At 47.2% G+C, this 18,529-nt stretch overlaps 1 protein-coding gene across 1 annotated transcript in view; it reads left to right on the top strand.

The window, feature by feature from the left end:
* Positions 1-1,326, top strand: part of OBSCN (obscurin, cytoskeletal calmodulin and titin-interacting RhoGEF) — a 147,531-nt gene extending 146,205 nt beyond the window's left edge. Inside the window, exons 107-110 of the mRNA XM_079143430.1 lie at positions 78-301; positions 517-592; positions 810-959; positions 1,035-1,326. Coding sequence (XP_078999556.1) covers positions 78-301; positions 517-592; positions 810-959; positions 1,035-1,212 — 628 coding nt within the window. The 3' untranslated portion in view covers positions 1,213-1,326. The remainder of the gene's footprint in view (positions 1-77; positions 302-516; positions 593-809; positions 960-1,034) is intronic.
* The last annotated feature ends 17,203 nt before the right edge of the window (positions 1,327-18,529 follow it).

The raw sequence follows: 18,529 nt of genomic DNA, 5'->3' as shown, positions 1-18,529 counted from the left end.
CCACGTGCCCTTCCCAGCACCTGCTCCTTCCCTGCATGCATGCCCCCCGACCTGCCCTGAGCCGCCTCTGCCCCCAGGACCTCCTACTCAGAGTCCGAGGTGAAGGACTACCTGTGGCAGATGCTGAGTGCCACCCAGTACCTGCACGCCCAGCACATCCTGCACCTGGACCTGAGGTCTGAAAACATGATGGTCACTGAGTACAACCTGCTCAAGGTCGTGGACCTGGGCAATGCCCAGAGCCTCAGCCAGGAGAAGGTGCTGCCCTCTGAGAACTTCAAGGACTACCTGGAGACCATGGGTGCGTGTGTGGCCACCGTGAGGGGGCAGACGTGGGCACCTGACCTGGGGAGGGACAGAAGGAAGGCCCTTCCCTACCGCTCTGCCACCCACCCCAGCTGCACTGCAACCCCAGCCTCACACCTGGGCCCACCCACCCATGCTGGTCTGCGGTGCCCACCTACCCGACCTCTCACCTGTGCCCCTCCCTCTGTGCACCCATCATGCTCCTCGCAGCTCCGGAGCTCCTGGAAGGCCATGGGGCTGTTCCCCAGACAGACATCTGGGCCATTGGCGTGACTGCCTTCATCATGTGAGCCCTTCAGTGTGTCTGGGGAGAGGGTGGAGATGGGCAGGGCAGGGCCCCATCTGTCTGAGGGTGATCCCAGAGCCCCATGAATCCCGCGGAGCCATCCAAACGTGACCACAGAGTCCCTGTGCCCCATCCTCCTTCACCGGTCACCTTGGAGTCCCTGCACCCAAACCCATCGAGGGTAACTGAGAGCTCCCTGCGCTTCCTGTCCACTCAGGCTGAGCGCCCAGTACCCAGTGAGCAGCGAGGGGACACGCGACCTGCAGAAGGGCCTGCGCAAGGGACTCATCCTGCTGAGCCGCTGCTACGCCGGCCTGTCGGGTGGCGCGGTGGCCTTCCTGCGCAGCGCGCTGTGCGCCCAACCCTGGTACGGAGCGCCCCGGCCCCCGGCCCCGCCCCGCCGCGCTCTGTGGCCGGCTGACCGACCCTCCCTCTGCTCCAGGGGCCGGCCTTGCGCCTCCAGCTGCCTGCAGTGTCCCTGGTTGACCGAGGAGGGCCCAGCTGCCTCCCGGCCCGCGCCAGTGACCTTCCCCACCGCACGGCTGCGTGCCTTCGTGCGCGAGCGCGAGAAGCGGCGAGCGCTGCTGTACAAGAGGCACAACCTGGCCCAGGTGCGCTGAGCGCCAGCCCTGCAGAAGCTGTGTGCGGGATCGATCCGAGGGCTACAACCTCAAGCGGCCGGCCGAGCGAGCCTTGCTGCAAACGCACAGACATACCAATAAAAGTGCAAATCCAACCCGAGTGTCTTATGCCTCCCTGAGGGCCCTCCCTGCACCCTGGTGTTTGCTGCCTCCGGCCCGCCATAGAAGGCGGGCTTGGGAACAGCTCCCTGGGAAACTGTGCACTTTCGGCCCTGCTGGGGTCGTGTGCACACACCCTCACCTGTGCGCGTTTTTGCTAGAGTGCCTTAGTTCTGCTTCATCACACGAACCCATGCTCTTGCCTGTGGCCTTCCTGCCATGCACGCAACTCCGCCCATTATACACTGCTTCAATGGCAGTTCTTGGACAACATACCAAGAGGCGGGGAGGAACTGCTCCCCAGTCCGTGAGGTCTTTACCAAGCGTGTGGCTATTGCTGGCGCAAGGCCATAGTAAAAACTGGACTGACATCCAAAAGGAAGGACAAAGATGTCCCTCCTTGGATACAGGGGACTACTGGGCAGAGGGTGAGTCCACTAAGTGCTGCCTTTGACAAGTGCTACCTCGTGCTCTTTCTCAGGGATTGCCTTGCCTCCTGAGAAAGGAAAATCGTATCAGTCAGCTTCCAGGAATCCTAACAAAATGCCTGAGGTAGTCGAGGTACGAGGAGGTTAGAGGTAGTTGGCTCACAGTGTTAGAGGGTCCAGGCCATGATCAGTTGGCCACAGCGGAAAAAAACCATTGAGGTTGTCAGTCTGGAAACAGAAGGGCAGGCAAAGGGAGCAGAGGTCCCGCTATCCCCTTGGAGGGCATGCCCCAATGACCTAAGGACCTCCCCCAGCCCGAAGTCTCCACCACCTCCCAATAGCACCACCTGGAACCAAGTCCAACATGTAGGACTCTGAACACTGTCCTCTAGCAGGAGCGCAGCAGGGACTTCCTGGAACTGGCCTGGGGTCCTTCTCTCCCATGCAAACCCCTAACTCAATGCCAGCCTAGGCCAGGTCCCTCTGAGACAAAGCCAGGCCACCTCCCACCTCTGAATCAGCACGGTGGAAGCAGGCCCAGCACTACCGCCCAGAACAGCTTCTGCCGACTGGCTGCATGGCCATCCTGGGTGAGTGTGGGGAGGCACCATCACGATGGCCCGCCCGCTGACAGCCAACCAAGACATTTGAGTCTCCTCACCTGCCCTTTGGGATGACCAGATGAGCCCCAGTCCCTTGGTTCTTTGCACACCTGCTTCCTGAGCGTCCTGAGGTTCCTGGGGTGGAGAAGGGCATTCTTCTTTGCCACAACCAAAGATAAATGGCAGCTTTGTTCCTGGGGCACTGGGCTGGAGGGCATGGACAGCCTCTTGGTCCTCAGCCAATCCCAGTGTGACCATGTCGGCCTGCCTCCACTTCCCAATCTCCAGGTCATAGTGCCCCGACCCCTGCCCTACTTCCATCCCGCCTGGCATTCCCACTCGCATCAACGCCTGACCCTGAGTCTGTGTTTCCTTACTACACCTGGGGCTGGGGCACATGTGAGGAGGAGACTGATGTAGCTCACAACTTTGGAGACTGCAAGTCTGAGACCTGGTGGCCCTGTGGACCTGGCCTGTGTTCAGGGTCCCTGGTCTCCTCAGGTCACAGTGAGTGTGGCCCCACGGACGTGGCCTCCTCGGGTCACAGCGAGTGTGGCCCCACGGACGTGGCCTCCTCGGGTCACAGCGAGTGTGGCCCCACGGACGTGGCCTCCTCGGGTCACAGTGAGTGTGGCCCCACGGACGTGGCCTCCTCGGGTCACAGTGAGTGTGGCCCCACGGACGTGGCCTCCTCAGGTCACAGCGAATGTGGCCTGTGGACCTGGCCTGTGTTCAGGGTCCCTGGCCACCGCAGGTCACAGTGGATGGTGTGAACTGAAGAAGACTGAGATAGCCTTGGTGTGATTGCCAAGCCCCAGTAGAGCCCGGGAAAGCATCAGGGAGGTGAGCTGCTGACTGGTAGTTTTGGTTGTGGTAGAAAATCCACCTAACAACTTGCCTCCTGAGCCACTGCTGCTACTACAGGTGCCTTTCACCTGAGCAGTCCCTGAGGGCCTGAGCCACTGCTGCTACTACAGGTGCCTTTCACCTGAGCAGTCCCTGAGGGCACATTTGAGTGTTGTGAATCACATTCAGAAATTATATTCTGAGTCAAAAACTCAAAGCAGATTAGGAGGAACGAAAACTTGCTGGAACTAGAGCAGGCTGGACAGGGAGAAAGCCTGGCAGTGAGGATTCCTGCCTGTCCGCAGAGTTGCTGGGTGAGGTGCACGAGGCCAGAGCCTCAGAGGCAGATCAGGTCTGCATGTCACTCCATGAACTATCTCTTAAGGACAGACACAGCACAGTCTGGGACCCACGCATGGACGTGGTGATGGGTTAGCCACTGAGGACCATCGAACCCTGCACAGCACTCGAGGCTGGCAGACCCAGAGCAAACAGGGCCACATGCCGTCCAGGTGTCAGATTGGCCGGCTCTGGAGGGGAGCATGAGGTGACCAGATGTCCTGGGGACGAGACCCCTGTCTAGGCATGCAATGATCTGCACTGCAGGAGCCCACATGGGGCAGCAGTGGCTAGAGGGTGCAGTGAGCACCTCCTCCAACTGCCCACCCCTCACCAGCAGGGGTAGGTCCCCACTGCAATGCCTCCGACTTAGTATCCAGGAAAGACACAGGGGAGAGAATAAAAGGAGAAATTGACCCATCTACCACCCTACCAGGGGTTTCAGGCAGATAAAAAATAAATAGATTTGTAAATACTGACAAAAATCATTGGAAATATTTATGTGATAGACAGATAGGGAGTACTGTGTGACCAGAAAGAAGTCTGTGCTACATGCAGAATCCCAGAGGGGTCATGATCCTCCAAAACTGAGGCGGTGCAGACGACGTGTTCTGGCCACTGTAAAATGACATCCGTGGCTATCTGTGAAAGAATACAGTCAGCAGGGCTGACCACTTGGAAGTCCTAGAGAACACCATAAACGGTACCTGTGTCGAATGGGAAAACAAACTAAAAATCAACTTTAAAGACACATCTTATGGAGGAAGCGAGGAGACTGGCAGCCAAGTTCTCTCCCCAGCTCCAGGAATTCTAGGGTCAGTGTTGGAAAACCTCGGATTCTAGTAATATGCAGTTTTCTGGACTGAACTAATAGTAATGAGATTAGGGGAAAGCCTAGAACATCAAAAACAGACTCAAGGTTTGAAAATGTCACCACATAAATTGTTGTCACGATGTGGACCTTAGAAACAAAAAGAACTGAGAATACAAACACTTTAGCTTCTCCTGAGAGGCTAAGATCTGTAATCAATGGTCAGCGAGACCTCAAAAGAGATGTGCTCATGTTCCACACATGGAGATGCTGGAAGTGGGTCAACTGGGCTGAGAGTTATAATAGTCAGAAGACAAGTAGGTAGGTAGATTGACAGACAAAAGGATGAGAGAGGATAGAGTTAGGTGATAGATAGAGGAATGAAGATGATGCAGAGATAGTAGATGGTGGACCAAAGGTGGATGAAGATGATGCAGAGGTGGTAGATGGTGGACCACGGGTGAATGAAGATGATGCAGAGATGTTAGATGGTGGACCACAGGTGAAAGAAGATGATGCAGAGGTGGTAGATGGTAGACCACAGGAGAATGACGATGATAGAGAGAGAGTAGATGGTGGACCACAGGTCGATGAAGATGATGCAGAGGTGGTAGATGGTGGACCACAGGTGAATGAAGATGATGCAGAGGTGGTAGATGGTAGACCACAGGTGATGATGATGATAGAGAGATAGTAGATGGTGGACCACAGGTGGATGAAGATGATGCAGAGGTGGTAGATGGTGGACCACAGGTGAATGAAGATGATGCAGAGGTGGTAGATGGTGGACCACAGGTGAATGAAGATGATGCAGAGGTGGTAGATGGTGGACCACAGGTGAATGAAGATGATGCAGAGGTGGTAGATGGTGGACCACAGGTGAATGAAGATGATGCAGAGATTGTAGATGGTGGACCACAGGTGAATGAAGATGATGCAGAGGTGGTAGATGGTGGACCACAGGTGAATGAAGATGATGCAGAGGTGGTAGATGGTAGACCACAGGTGATGATGATGATAGAGAGATAGTAGATGGTGGACCACAGGTGGATGAAGATGATGCAGAGGTGGTAGATGGTGGACCACAGGTGAATGAAGATGATGCAGAGGTGGTAGATGGTGGACCACAGGTGAATGAAGATGATGCAGAGGTGGTAGATGGTAGACCACAGGTGAATGACGATGATAGAGAGATAGTAGATGGTGGACCACAGTTCGATGAAGATGATGCAGAGGTGGTAGATGGTGGACCACAGGTGGATGAAGATGATGCAGAGGTGGTAGATGGTGGACCACAGATGAATGAAGATGCAGAGGTGGTAGATGGTGGACCACAGGTGAATGAAGATGATGTGGAGATGGTAGATGGTGGACCACAGTTGGATGAAGATGATGCAGAGGTGGTACATGGTGGACCACAAGTGAATGAAGATGATGCAGAGGTGGTAGATGGTGGACCACAGATGAATGAAGATGCAGAGGTGGTAGATGGTGGACCACCGGTGAATGAAGATGATGCAGAGGTGGTAGATGGTGGACCACAGGTGGATGAAGATGATGCAGAGATGGTAGATGGTAGACCACAGGTGAATGAAGATGATGCAGAGGTGGTAGATGGTAGACCACAGGTGAATGAAGATGATGCAGAGGTGGTAGATGGTGGACCACAGGTGAATGAAGATGATGCAGAGGTGGTAGATGGTGGACCACAGGTGGATGAAGATGATGCAGAGATGGAAGATGGTGGACCACAGGTGGATGAAGATGATGCAGAGGTGGTACATGGTGGACCACAGGTGAATGAAGATGATGCAGACGTGATAAATGGTGGACCACAGGTGAATGAAGATGATGCAGAGGTGGTAGATGGTGGACCACAGGTGAATGAAGATGATGCAGAGGTGGTAAATGGTAGATCACAGGTGAATGAAGATGATGCAGAGATAGTAGATGGTGGACCACAGGTGGATGAAGATGATGCAGAGGTGGTAGATGGTGGACCCCAGGTGAATGAAGATGATGCAGAGGTGGTAGATGGTGGACCACATGTGGATGAAGATGATGCAGAGATGGTAGATGGTGGACCACAGGTGAATGAAGTTGCAGAGGTGGTAGATGGTGGACCACAGGTGAATGTAGATGCATAGATTGTAGACGGTGGACCACAGGTGGATGAAGATGATGCAGAGATGGTAGATGGTGGACCACAGGTGAATGAAGATGATGCAGAGGTGGTAGATGGTGGACCACATGTGGATGAAGATGATGCAGAGGTGGTAGATGGTGGACCACAGGTGGATGAAGATGATGCAGAGGTGGTAGATGGTGGACCACAGGTGAATGAAGATGATGCAGAGGTGGTAGATGGTGGACCACAGGTGAATGAAGATGATGCAGAGATGGTAGATGGTGGACCACAGGTGAATGAAGATGCAGAGGTGGTAGATGGTGGACCACAGGTGGATGAAGATGATGCAGAGATGGAAGATGGTGGACCAAGGTGAATGAAGATGATTCAGAGATGGTAGATGGTGGACCACAGGTGAATGAAGATGATGCATAGATGGTAGAAGGTGGACCACAGGTGGATGAAGATGATGCAGAGGTGGTAGATGGTGGACCACAGGTGAATGAAGATGATGCAGACGTGATAAATGGTGGACCACAGGTGAATGAAGATGATGCAGAGGTGGTAGATGGTGGACCACAGGTGAATGAAGATGATGCGGAGATGGGAGATGGTGGACCACAGGTGAATGAAGATGATGCAGACGTGGTAAATGGTGGACCACAGGTGAATGAAGATGATGCAGAGGTGGTAGATGGTGGACCACAGGTGAATGAAGATGATGCAGAGATGGTAGATGGTGGACCACAGGTGAATGAAGATGCAGAGGTGGTAGATGGTGGACCACAGGTGGATGAAGATGATGCAGAGATGGAAGATGGTGGACCAAGGTGAATGAAGATGATTCAGAGATGGTAGATGGTGGACCACAGGTGAATGAAGATGATGCATAGATGGTAGAAGGTGGACCACAGGTGGATGAAGATGATGCAGAGGTGGTAGATGGTGGACCACAGGTGAATGAAGATGATGCAGACGTGATAAATGGTGGACCACAGGTGAATGAAGATGATGCAGAGGTGGTAGATGGTGGACCACAGGTGAATGAAGATGATGCAGACGTGATAAATGGTGGACCACAGGTGAATGAAGATGATGCAGAGGTGGTAGATGGTGGACCACAGGTGAATGAAGATGATGCAGAGGTGGTAAATGGTAGATCACAGGTGAATGAAGATGATGCAGAGATAGTAGATGGTGGACCACAGGTGGATGAAGATGATGCAGAGGTGGTAGATGGTGGACCCCAGGTGAATAAAGATGATGCAGAGGTGGTAGATGGTGGACCACATGTGGATGAAGATGATGCAGAGATGGTAGATGGTGGACCACAGGTGAATGAAGTTGCAGAGGTGGTAGATGGTGGACCACAGGTGAATGTAGATGCATAGATTGTAGACGGTGGACCACAGGTGGATGAAGATGATGCAGAGATGGTAGATGGTGGACCACAGGTGAATGAAGATGATGCAGAGGTGGTAGATGGTGGACCACATGTGGATGAAGATGATGCAGAGGTGGTAGATGGTGGACCACAGGTGGATGAAGATGATGTAGAGGTGGTAGATGGTGGACCACAGGTGAATGAAGATGATGCAGAGGTGGTAGATGGTGGACCACAGGTGAATGAAGATGATGCAGAGGTGGTAGATGGTGGACCACAGGTGAATGAAGATGATGCAGAGGTGGTAGATGGTGGACCACAGGTGAATGAAGATGATGCAGAGGTGGTAAATGGTAGATCACAGGTGAATGAAGATGATGCAGAGATAGTAGATGGTGGACCACAGGTGGATGAAGATGATGCAGAGGTGGTAGATGGTGGACCCCAGGTGAATGAAGATGATGCAGAGGTGGTAGATGGTGGACCACATGTGGATGAAGATGATGCAGAGATGGTAGATGGTGGACCACAGGTGAATGAAGTTGCAGAGGTGGTAGATGGTGGACCACAGGTGAATGTAGATGCATAGATTGTAGACGGTGGACCACAGGTGGATGAAGATGATGCAGAGATGGTAGATGGTGGACCACAGGTGAATGAAGATGATGCAGAGGTGGTAGATGGTGGACCACAGGTGGATGAAGATGATGCAGAGGTGGTAGATGGTGGACCTCAGGTGAATGAAGATGATGCAGACGTGGTAGATGGTGGACCACAGGTCGATGAAGATGATGTAGAGGTGGTAGATGGTGGACCACAGGTGAATCAAGATGATGCAGAGGTGGGAGATGGTGGACCACAGGTGAATGAAGATGATGTAGAGATGGTAGATGGTGGACCACAGGTGAATCAAGATGATGCAGAGGTGGGAGATGGTGGACCACAGGTGAATGAAGATGATGCAGAGATGGTAGATGGTGGACCACAGGTGAATGAAGATGGCTACAGAATGTAAAAATGAAAGAGCAAAGAGGCCACTGGACCCCATGCCTGCCCCCAGGTTCCCACAGGTCCCATTCTGAGGTCCCCATTCACGTCTTTTCACTTATGTATTTCTAGTAGAGTCACGTTGTCTTTATTTTAAGCGTGTTGTTTTTTAATCTTCATTCTAGATACAGGAATGGTCTGTGCACCACACTGACAATGTCAGACCACTCTGAACCTATTCATATGATAATTTTTACCGGTGAGTTTTATACCTTGCCATGGTTTCCTTTAGGTTTTAATGTGCTTCATTTATCAATTGCACAGAATGCTGGGGTTCAGTGTGGTGCTTTAACACCAGCGTGCAGAGAGCACTCGGGAAGCAGCTGCCCTTGGCCACTGCCCTGTGTCCTTCAGGATCCCTGGGAGTCACTCGTCTACCTTCAGGTCAGCATGTGGTTTCAGCGTCCACACTTGATACAGCTGCGCCGAGGTTGTTTCGATCTCATGACCTCCTCCGTCCCACTCATGTTCCTGCAGATGACAGATTCCACTCCTGTGGCACCTGATGCTCCATTATGCTACACCTTCCTCTTTACCCTCACCATGGATGGGCTCCCCACTCACCTTGGCCCTGAGGACAGTGCTGTGCACAGCCTGAGAGCAGGTTTTCTAGAGGAGGTCCAACTGAGTCCTGGGATGCGGGCCCCACTTTGACCTCCTTGAGGAGCCTCCACACTCCTGGGGTGGCTACTGGTGTGACCCCACCAACAGTGTGAAGTCCCTCTTCTCCATGGCCTCGCTAGCATGAGATGCTTGCTTTTGTTTTTTGATAATACCTATTCCAACTGGTGTGAAATGCTGTCTCATGTTGTTTTGATTTGCATTTTGAAAAGGCATAGATATTATCTTTCATATATTTATTTGCCATTTGCATTTTTCATTGAGAAGTGTCTACTCAGATCATTCTCCCATTTTAAAATTGGATTATTTGTTCTTTGTTGTTAAAATTTTGAGTTCCGTATATATTTTGTATAACATTTGCCTTGTTTTCTCCTTATACAGTAACATCTCTTTTAGTTGGAAGACATTTCTTTGGCATTTTTTGTAAAACAGATCTGGTGGAACTACATCCTCTCCTCTTTGGTCTGTGATATCTTTATCGCTCCTTCATTTCTAAAGAACAGCTTTATACATAAACATAGAAAATATATAAACATGTACCTTTATATATAAATATTTTAAGGTGTAAATATATAAGGAACTCAAAAAATTTAACAACAAAAAATCCAATTTAAAAGTGGGTGAATGGTGGGCTGGGGCTGGAGCACTTGCCCAGCATGTGTTGAGGCCCTGAAGTCTCAGCACCACATATAAATAAGTAAAATAGAGGTTCATCGACAACTAAAAAATATTTTTAAAAATGGGTGAATGATTCAAATAGGTACTTCTCAACAAAGAAGCCAATGGTGGATGACTGACACAGCGCTTGGCCCCGTACGCAGTCGCTCTGGGCGCCCCCTGGCGGCAGGCCGCTGCAGGCCAGCCCGCACCTGCGCCCGCGGTCCTGCGGCCTGGAGAAGCCCCGCTCCTTGGGGCCTGGGGCCGCCTCCGCACCCGGGCCTCACCCTGCTCTAGACCTGGGGAGGGCTCCGCTATTCTCTGAATTGGCGCCCCACCCGTGTCCTTCTCAAGTCCTTCCTTGCAAAAAAGTGGAAAAGGGCAAGAAGCACAAAACATGCCCCGGAAAGTGAGGGTCAAGTCCACACACCAGGGGAAGTGCCCAGGGAGTGCAGGGCAGGGCAGTCCAGGCCAGCGGCAGAGGCGGCCAGTGAGATCAGTTAAAAACGTGATTTTTTGGCCATTTTGAGACAATAGCCAGGCCCCGTAGGACCCCTGGTTGGACTGACTGAGCACCATCTCCAGGATCCCTCAGCCTGACCGATCACTCCTTGCCTCTGGGGCCATCACATCGACTGACTGCTCCCTGCCGCCAGGACCCCCAGACCAAATGACTGCGCCCTATCACCGGGAACCCAGACCGACTGATTGCACCCGGCCTCCAGGATCCCACAACCACACCAAACACACAGGACCTCCAGGACCCCTACCAGACCAACCGAATCCCGCCTCCAGGACCTCCAGCCCACCATGCCCACCCCTGAGCTGCAGCTCCCCATTTGCCAACACATTTTGAAGCCAGAGCGGCCATCTTGGATAATCCTGGAAGCTGTATCTCCCATGTTTAGGTGGGGCAAATCCCATCCTGAGACGCCTGCTGGAGGCATGAAGCTCATTGTCAGGTCCCTCTCATACATCAGGCTACGGAACACTGGGAGGTTTCATTAGTATATGACTGTTATACTGTAGATTTTCTTTTTTCTCCTCTTTAAAAAATTTTTTTTATTTCTTTACTTTTTTTGCTCTCTTTTCCTTTTGTTTACCTGTTCCCTCAGAGTCTCTCCCTTTTTTGCATGCTAACATCTGATTTCTTTTGATTACACTCTCACTCTATTTTCTAGGACTTCTGTATATTCTTTTCTGATCCCATTAACAGCCACATTCTACATCCCTCTGCATCCTCTTTGTTCTCCATTAGAAAATGCAGACATTATTGCAAACCTGTTTGTTTTACCAAAGATAATATTTGAACTCACTTTGTTTATTATGACAATTTTGTTATTGTCCCCATAGGGGCTATTTGGTCTAGGATTGCATAGTGTCTGATTTGGGCACTGCTAATATTGATCTCCCCTTAAAGAAAGGGTTTTGGAAACCTATAGGGCCACTCTAAGCCTATAAGGGGAAATCTGCAATACCCCAGATCTGCAGCGCTAGAGGGGAAGATACAGGAACAACATGAAAAAACAAGGGAAGAAAATGATCCAAACAAATCTAAATTCTATAGTAATAGAATCCAATGACAGTATGTTAGAAGAAATGTCAGAAAAGGACTTCAGATTATACATGATTAAGATGATTCACGAAGCAAAGGATGAGATAAGAGAGCAAATGCAGGCAATGAATGATAATACCAATAAGCTGAAAGAGCACCTGCAGGAAGCAAAAGATCATTTCAAAAAAGAGATAGAGATTCTCAAAAAAAAAAAAAAAAAAAAAAAAAAAAAAAACAAACGGAAATCCTTGAAATGAACGAGACAATAAACCAAATAAAAAACTCAATGGAAAGCATCGCCAACAGACTAGACCACTTGGAAGACAGAACCTCAGAAAATGAAGACAAAATACTTAATCTTGAAAATAAAGTTGCCCAAACAGAGAAGATGGTAAGAAATCATGAACAGAATCTCCAAGAACTATGGGACATCATGAAAAGACCAAATTTAAGAATTATTGGGGTTGAGGAAGGCACAGAGATACAAACCAAAGGAATGAACAACATATTCAATGAAATAATATCAGAAAATTTCCCAAACCTGAAGAATGAAATGGAAAATCAAATAAAAGAGGCTTACAGAACACCAAATGCACAGAATCACAACAGATTCACACCAAGGCACATTATAATGAAAATGCCTAACATTCAAAATAAAGATAGGATTTTGAAGGCCGCGAGAGAAAAGCATCAGATTACATATAGGGGGAGACCAATACGGATAGCAGCAGACTTCTCAACCCAGACTCTAAAAGCTAGAAAGGGCTGGACCAACATATTTCAAGATCTGAAAGAACATGGTTGCCAACCAAGATCCTATACCCAGCAGACTTACCTTCAGATTTGAAGATGAAAAAAAAATCCTTCCATGATAAACAAAAGTTAAAAGAATTTACAAATAGAAAGCCTGTGCTACAGAATGTTCTCAACAAAATATTCCATGAGGAGGAAATGAAAAACAACAATGTAGGTCAGCAAAGGGAGGAACTACCTTAGAGAAAAACCACTCAAAGGAGAAACCAAGCCAACTTAAAAACCAAAAATAAACCAAATGACTGGGAATACAAATTATTTCTCAATGATAACCCTGAACGTTAATGGCCTAAACTCATCAATCAAAAGACATAGACTGGCAGAATGGATTAAAAAGAAAGACCCAACAATATGCTGCCTGCAAGAGACTCATCTCATAGAAAAAGACATCCACAGACTAAAGGTGAAAGGATGGGAAAAAACCTACCACGCACATGGACCCAGTAAAAAAGCGGGGATTTCCATCCTTATATCAGATAAAGTGGACTTCAAGCCAAAGTTAGTCAGAAGGGATAAAGAAGGACATTTCATATTGCTTAAGGGAAGCATAAATCAGGAAGACATAACGATAGTAAATATTTATGCCCCAAACAATTGTGCATCCATGTACATCAAACAAATCCTTCTCAATTTGAAGAATCACATACCACAACACAATAATTCTGGGTGACTTTAATGCACCACTGTCACCACTAGATAGATCTTCCAAACAAAATCCAACCAAAGAAACCTTAGAACTCAATAACACAATCAAGAACCTAAACTTAATAGACATATATAGAATATTCCATCCACCAATGAGCAGATACACTTTCTTCTCCGCAGCACATGGAACCTTCTCGAAAATAGACCATATGTTATGCCACAAAGCAGCCCTTAGGAAATGCAAAAAAAAATAGAGATACTGCCTTGTGTTCTATCAGATCATAATGGACTGAGAATAGAAATCAATGACAAAATAAAAAAGGGGGGAAATTACTCCAACACTTGGAGACTAGATAATATGCTATTGAATGAAACATGGATAACAAAAAACATCAGGGAGGAGATTAAAAAATTCTTAGAGGTCAATGAGAACAATGATACAACATATCAAAATCTCTGGGACACTATGAAAGCGGTACTAAGAGGAAAATTCATTGCATGGAGTGCATTCCAGAAAAGAATGAAAAGTCAGCAACTAAATGACCTAACATTACAGCTCAAAGCCCTAGAAAAAGAAGAACAGAATAACAGCAAAAGTAGTAGAAGACAGAAAATAATTAAAATCAGAGCTGAAATCAATGAAATTGAAACAAAAGAAACTATTCAAAAAATTGACAAAACAAAAAGTTGGTTCTTTGAGAAAGTAAACAAAATAGACAAACCCTTAGCCACACTAACAAAGAGAAGGAGAGAGAAGACTCGAATTACTAAAATACATGATGCAAAAGGAAATATCACAACAGACACCACTGAGATACAGAACATAATGAGAAGCTACTTTGAAAATCTGTATTCCAACAAAATAGAAAGTACTGAAGATATTGACAAATTTCTAGAGACATATGCTCCTCCCAAACTGAACCAGGAGGACATACATGATTTAAACAGATCAATATCAAGCAATAAATAGAAGAAGCCATTAAAAACCTACCATCCAAGAAAAGTAAAGGACAAGATGAATTCTCAGCTGAGTTCTACAAGACCTTCAAAGAGGAACTCATTCAAATACTTCTCAAAGTATTCCAGGAAATAGAAAAGGAGGGAACCCTACCAAACTCATTCTATGAAGCTAATATCACCCTCATACACAAACCAGGCAAGGACACATCAAGGAAAGAAAATTTTAGACCAATATCCTTGATGAATATAGATGCAAAGATCCTTAACAAAATATTGGCAAACCATATCCAAAAACATATTAAGAAGATAGTGCACCACGATCAAGTGGGGTTCATCTCTGGAATGCAAGGATGGTTTAACATCTGTAAATCAATAAACATAATCCATCATGTCAATAGACTTAAGGATAAGAATCATATGGTTATTTCAATTGATGCAGAAAAAGCGTTTGACAAAACACAACACCCCTTCATGCTCAAAGCTAGAAAAAAATAGGAATACTAGGAACATACCTGAACATTGTAAAGGCTATTTATGCTAAGCCCATGGCCAGATTCATTCTTAATGGAGAAAAACTGAAAGTGTTCCCTTTAAAAATGGGAACAAGACAGGGATGTCCTCTTTCACCATTTCTATTCAACATTGTCCTCGAAACTCTAGCCAGAGCAATTAGGCAGACTAAAGAAATTAAGGGGATATGAATAGGAAAAGAGGAACTTAAGCTGTCACTATTTGTGGATGACATGATTCTATATTTAGAGGATCCAAAAACCTCCTCCAGGAAACTTCTAGAACTCATCAATGAATTCAGCAAAATAGCAGGCTATAAAATCAACAGGCATAAACCTAAAGCATTTTTATATGCAAGTGACAAAATAGCTGAAAGGGAAATGAGGAAAACAACTCCATTTGCAATAGCCTCAAAAAATAATAAAATACTAGGGCATCCATCTATCCAAAGAGGTAAAAGATCTCTACGATGAAAACTACAAAACATTGAAGAAAGAAAAATAACTTAGAAGATGGAAAGATCTCCCATGTTCTTGGATAGGCAGAATTAATATTGTCAAAATGGCCATACTACCAAAAGTGCTATGCAGATTCAATGCAATTCCAATTAAAATTCCAATGACGTACCTTACAGAAATAGAGCAAGCAATTGTGAAATTCATCTGAAGAACAAGAAACCCAGAATAGCTAAAGCAATCCTTAGCAGGAAGAATGAAACAGGGGGTATCACAATACCAGAACTTCAACTCTACTACAAAGCAATAGTAACAAAAACAGCATAGTATTGGCACCAAAATAGACAGGTAGATCAATGGTACAGAATAGAGGACACAGACACAAACCCAAATAAATACAATTTTCTCATACTAGACAAAGGTGCCAAAAATATGCAATAGAGAACAGATAGCCTCTTCAACAAATGGTGCTGGGAAAACTGGAAATCCATATGCAACAGAATGAAACTAAACCCCTAACTCTCACCCTGCACAAAAATCAACTCACAATGGATCAAGGAACTTGAAATCAGACCAGAGACCCTGCATCTTATAGAAGAAAAAGTAGGACCAAATCTTCACCTTGTTGGCTTAGGATCAGACTTCCTTAACAGGACTCCCATAGGACAAGAAATAAAAGCAAGAATCAATAACTGGGATAGATTCAAACTAAATAGCTTTCTCTCAGCAAAGGAAACTATCAGCAATGCGAAGAGAGAGCCTACAGAGTGGGAGAATATCTTTGCCACTCCTACTTCAGATAAAGCACAAATTTCCAGAATATATAAAGAACTCAAAAAACTCTACACCAAGAATACAAATAATCCAATCAACAAATGGGCTAAGGAAATGAACAGACACTTCACAGAAGAAGCTCTACAAGCAATCAACAAACATATGAAAAAATGTTCGCCATCTCTAGCAATAAGAGAAATGCAAATCAAAACTACACTAAGATTCCATCTCACCCCAATTAGAATGGCAATTGTCAAGAATACAAGCAACAATAGGTGTTGGAGAGAATGTGTGGAAAAAGGTACACTCATACATTGCTGGTGGGGCTGCAAATTAGTGCAGCCACTCTGGAAAGTAGTGTGGAGATTCCTTAGAAAACTGGGAATGGAACCACCATTTGACCCAGCTATCCCACTCCTTGGCCTATACCCAAAGGACTTAAAATCAGCACACTACAGAGATACAGCCACATCAATGTTCATAGCTGCTCAATTACAATAGCCAGACTATGGAAACAACCTAGATGCCCTTCAATGGATGAATGGATGAAGAAACTATGGTGCTTATATATACAATTGGATATTACTCAGCCATGAATAATAATAAACTTATGGCATTTGCAGGAAAATGGATGAAATTGGAGAATATTATGCTAAGTGAGATAAACCAATCTAAAAAATCCAAGACGAACGATCTCACTCATAAGCGGTTGATGACACGTAATGGGGGGTGGGAGGGGGTCAAGAATGTAGGATGGAGGGATTGCATAGAGGGAAAAGAGAGGTGGGAGGGGTGGGAGGAAGGAAAAAAATAATAGAATTGACGAAACATCATTACTCTATGTAAATGTATGAATATGCAAATGGTATGCTGTTCCTCCATGTACAAACAGAAACAATGTATCCCATTTGTTTACAATAACAATAAACAAACAAATAAATAAAAAAGTACTGCTAGAAAATAAAAAAAAAAACCGTGATTTTTTAAAGGCACAGATTGGCATTAGATGAAAGAACATAACCCACTGTGGAGTCTACAAGATGCACACACCTCAACAGGTGACACACACAGGACCACTGTGGAGTCCACAAGATGCACACACCTGAGCACATGACACACACAGCACCACTGTGGAGTCTACAAGATGCACAAACCTCAGCAAATGACACACACAGGACCACTGTGGAGTCTAAAAGATGTACACACCTCAGCACATGACACACTCAGCACCACAGTGGAGTCTACAAGATGCACACACCTCAGCAGGTGACACACACAGGACCACTGTGAAGTCTACAAGATGCACACACCTCAGCAAGTGACACACACAGCACCACTGTGGAGTCTACATGATGCACACACCTCCGTAGGTGACACACACAGCACCACAGAGGAGTCTACAAGGTGCACACACCTCAGCAGGTGACACACACAGGACACTGTGGAGTCTACAAGATGCACACACCTCAGCACATGACACACACAGCACCACTGTGGAGTCCACAAGATGCACACACCTCAGCATGTGACACACACAGAACCACTGAGGAGTCTACAAAATGCACACACCTCAGCACATGGAACACACACGACCACTCTGGAGAACACAAATGCATACACCTCAGCACATGACACACACAGCATCACTGTAGAGTCTAGAAGATGCACACAACTCAGCAGGTGACATACACAGGACCACTGTGGAGTCTACAAGATGCACACACCTCAGCAGGTGACACACACTGGAACACTATGGAGTCCACAAGATGCACACATCTCAGCACGTGACACAAACAGAACCACTTTGGAGTCTACAAGATGCACACACCTCAGCAGGTGACACACACAGGACCACAGTGGAGTGTACAAGATGCACACAACTCAGCAGGTGACACAAACAGGACCGCAGTGGAGTGTACAAGATGCACACACCTCAGCACTTGACACAAACAGGACCACTGTCGAGTCTACAAGATGCACACACCTCAGCAGGTGACACACAGAGCACCATTTTGGAGTATACAAGATGCAGACACCTCAGAAGTAACACACACAGGACACTGTGCAGTCTACAAGATGCACACAACTCAACACGTGACACAAAGGACCACTGTGGAGTCTCCAAGTTGCACACACCTCAGCAGGTGGCACACAGGACCACTGTGGAGTCTAAAAGTGCACATAACTCAGCACGTGACACACACCGGACCACTGTGGAGTCTACAAGATGCACACATCTCAGCAGGTGACAGGCAGAGCACCACTGTGGAGTCCATAAGATGCAGACACCTGGAAGTGATGTACACAGGACCACTGTGGAGTCTTCAACATGCACACAACTGAGCAGGTGACACACACAGGACCACTGTGGAGTTTACAAGATGCACATACATCAGCATGTAGCACATAGGACGACTGAGAATTCTAAAAGATGTACATACCACAGCACGGGACACACACGACACAAAGTGGAGTCTAAAGGATGCACACACGTCAGCACAGAACACACACAGCATTACTGTGGAGTCTACAAGAAGCACACAACTCGGCAGGTGACACACACAGGACCACTGGTTAGTCCACAAGATGCACACACCTCAGAAGGTGACACACACAGGATCA

This window comes from Sciurus vulgaris, assembly GCF_902686455.1.
Source record: "Sciurus vulgaris genome assembly, chromosome: 6".
NCBI classification, from domain to species: domain Eukaryota; kingdom Metazoa; phylum Chordata; class Mammalia; order Rodentia; family Sciuridae; genus Sciurus; species Sciurus vulgaris.
Note: the sequence above shows the minus strand (reverse complement) of the source record. Positions and strands in the feature narration are given on the sequence as shown.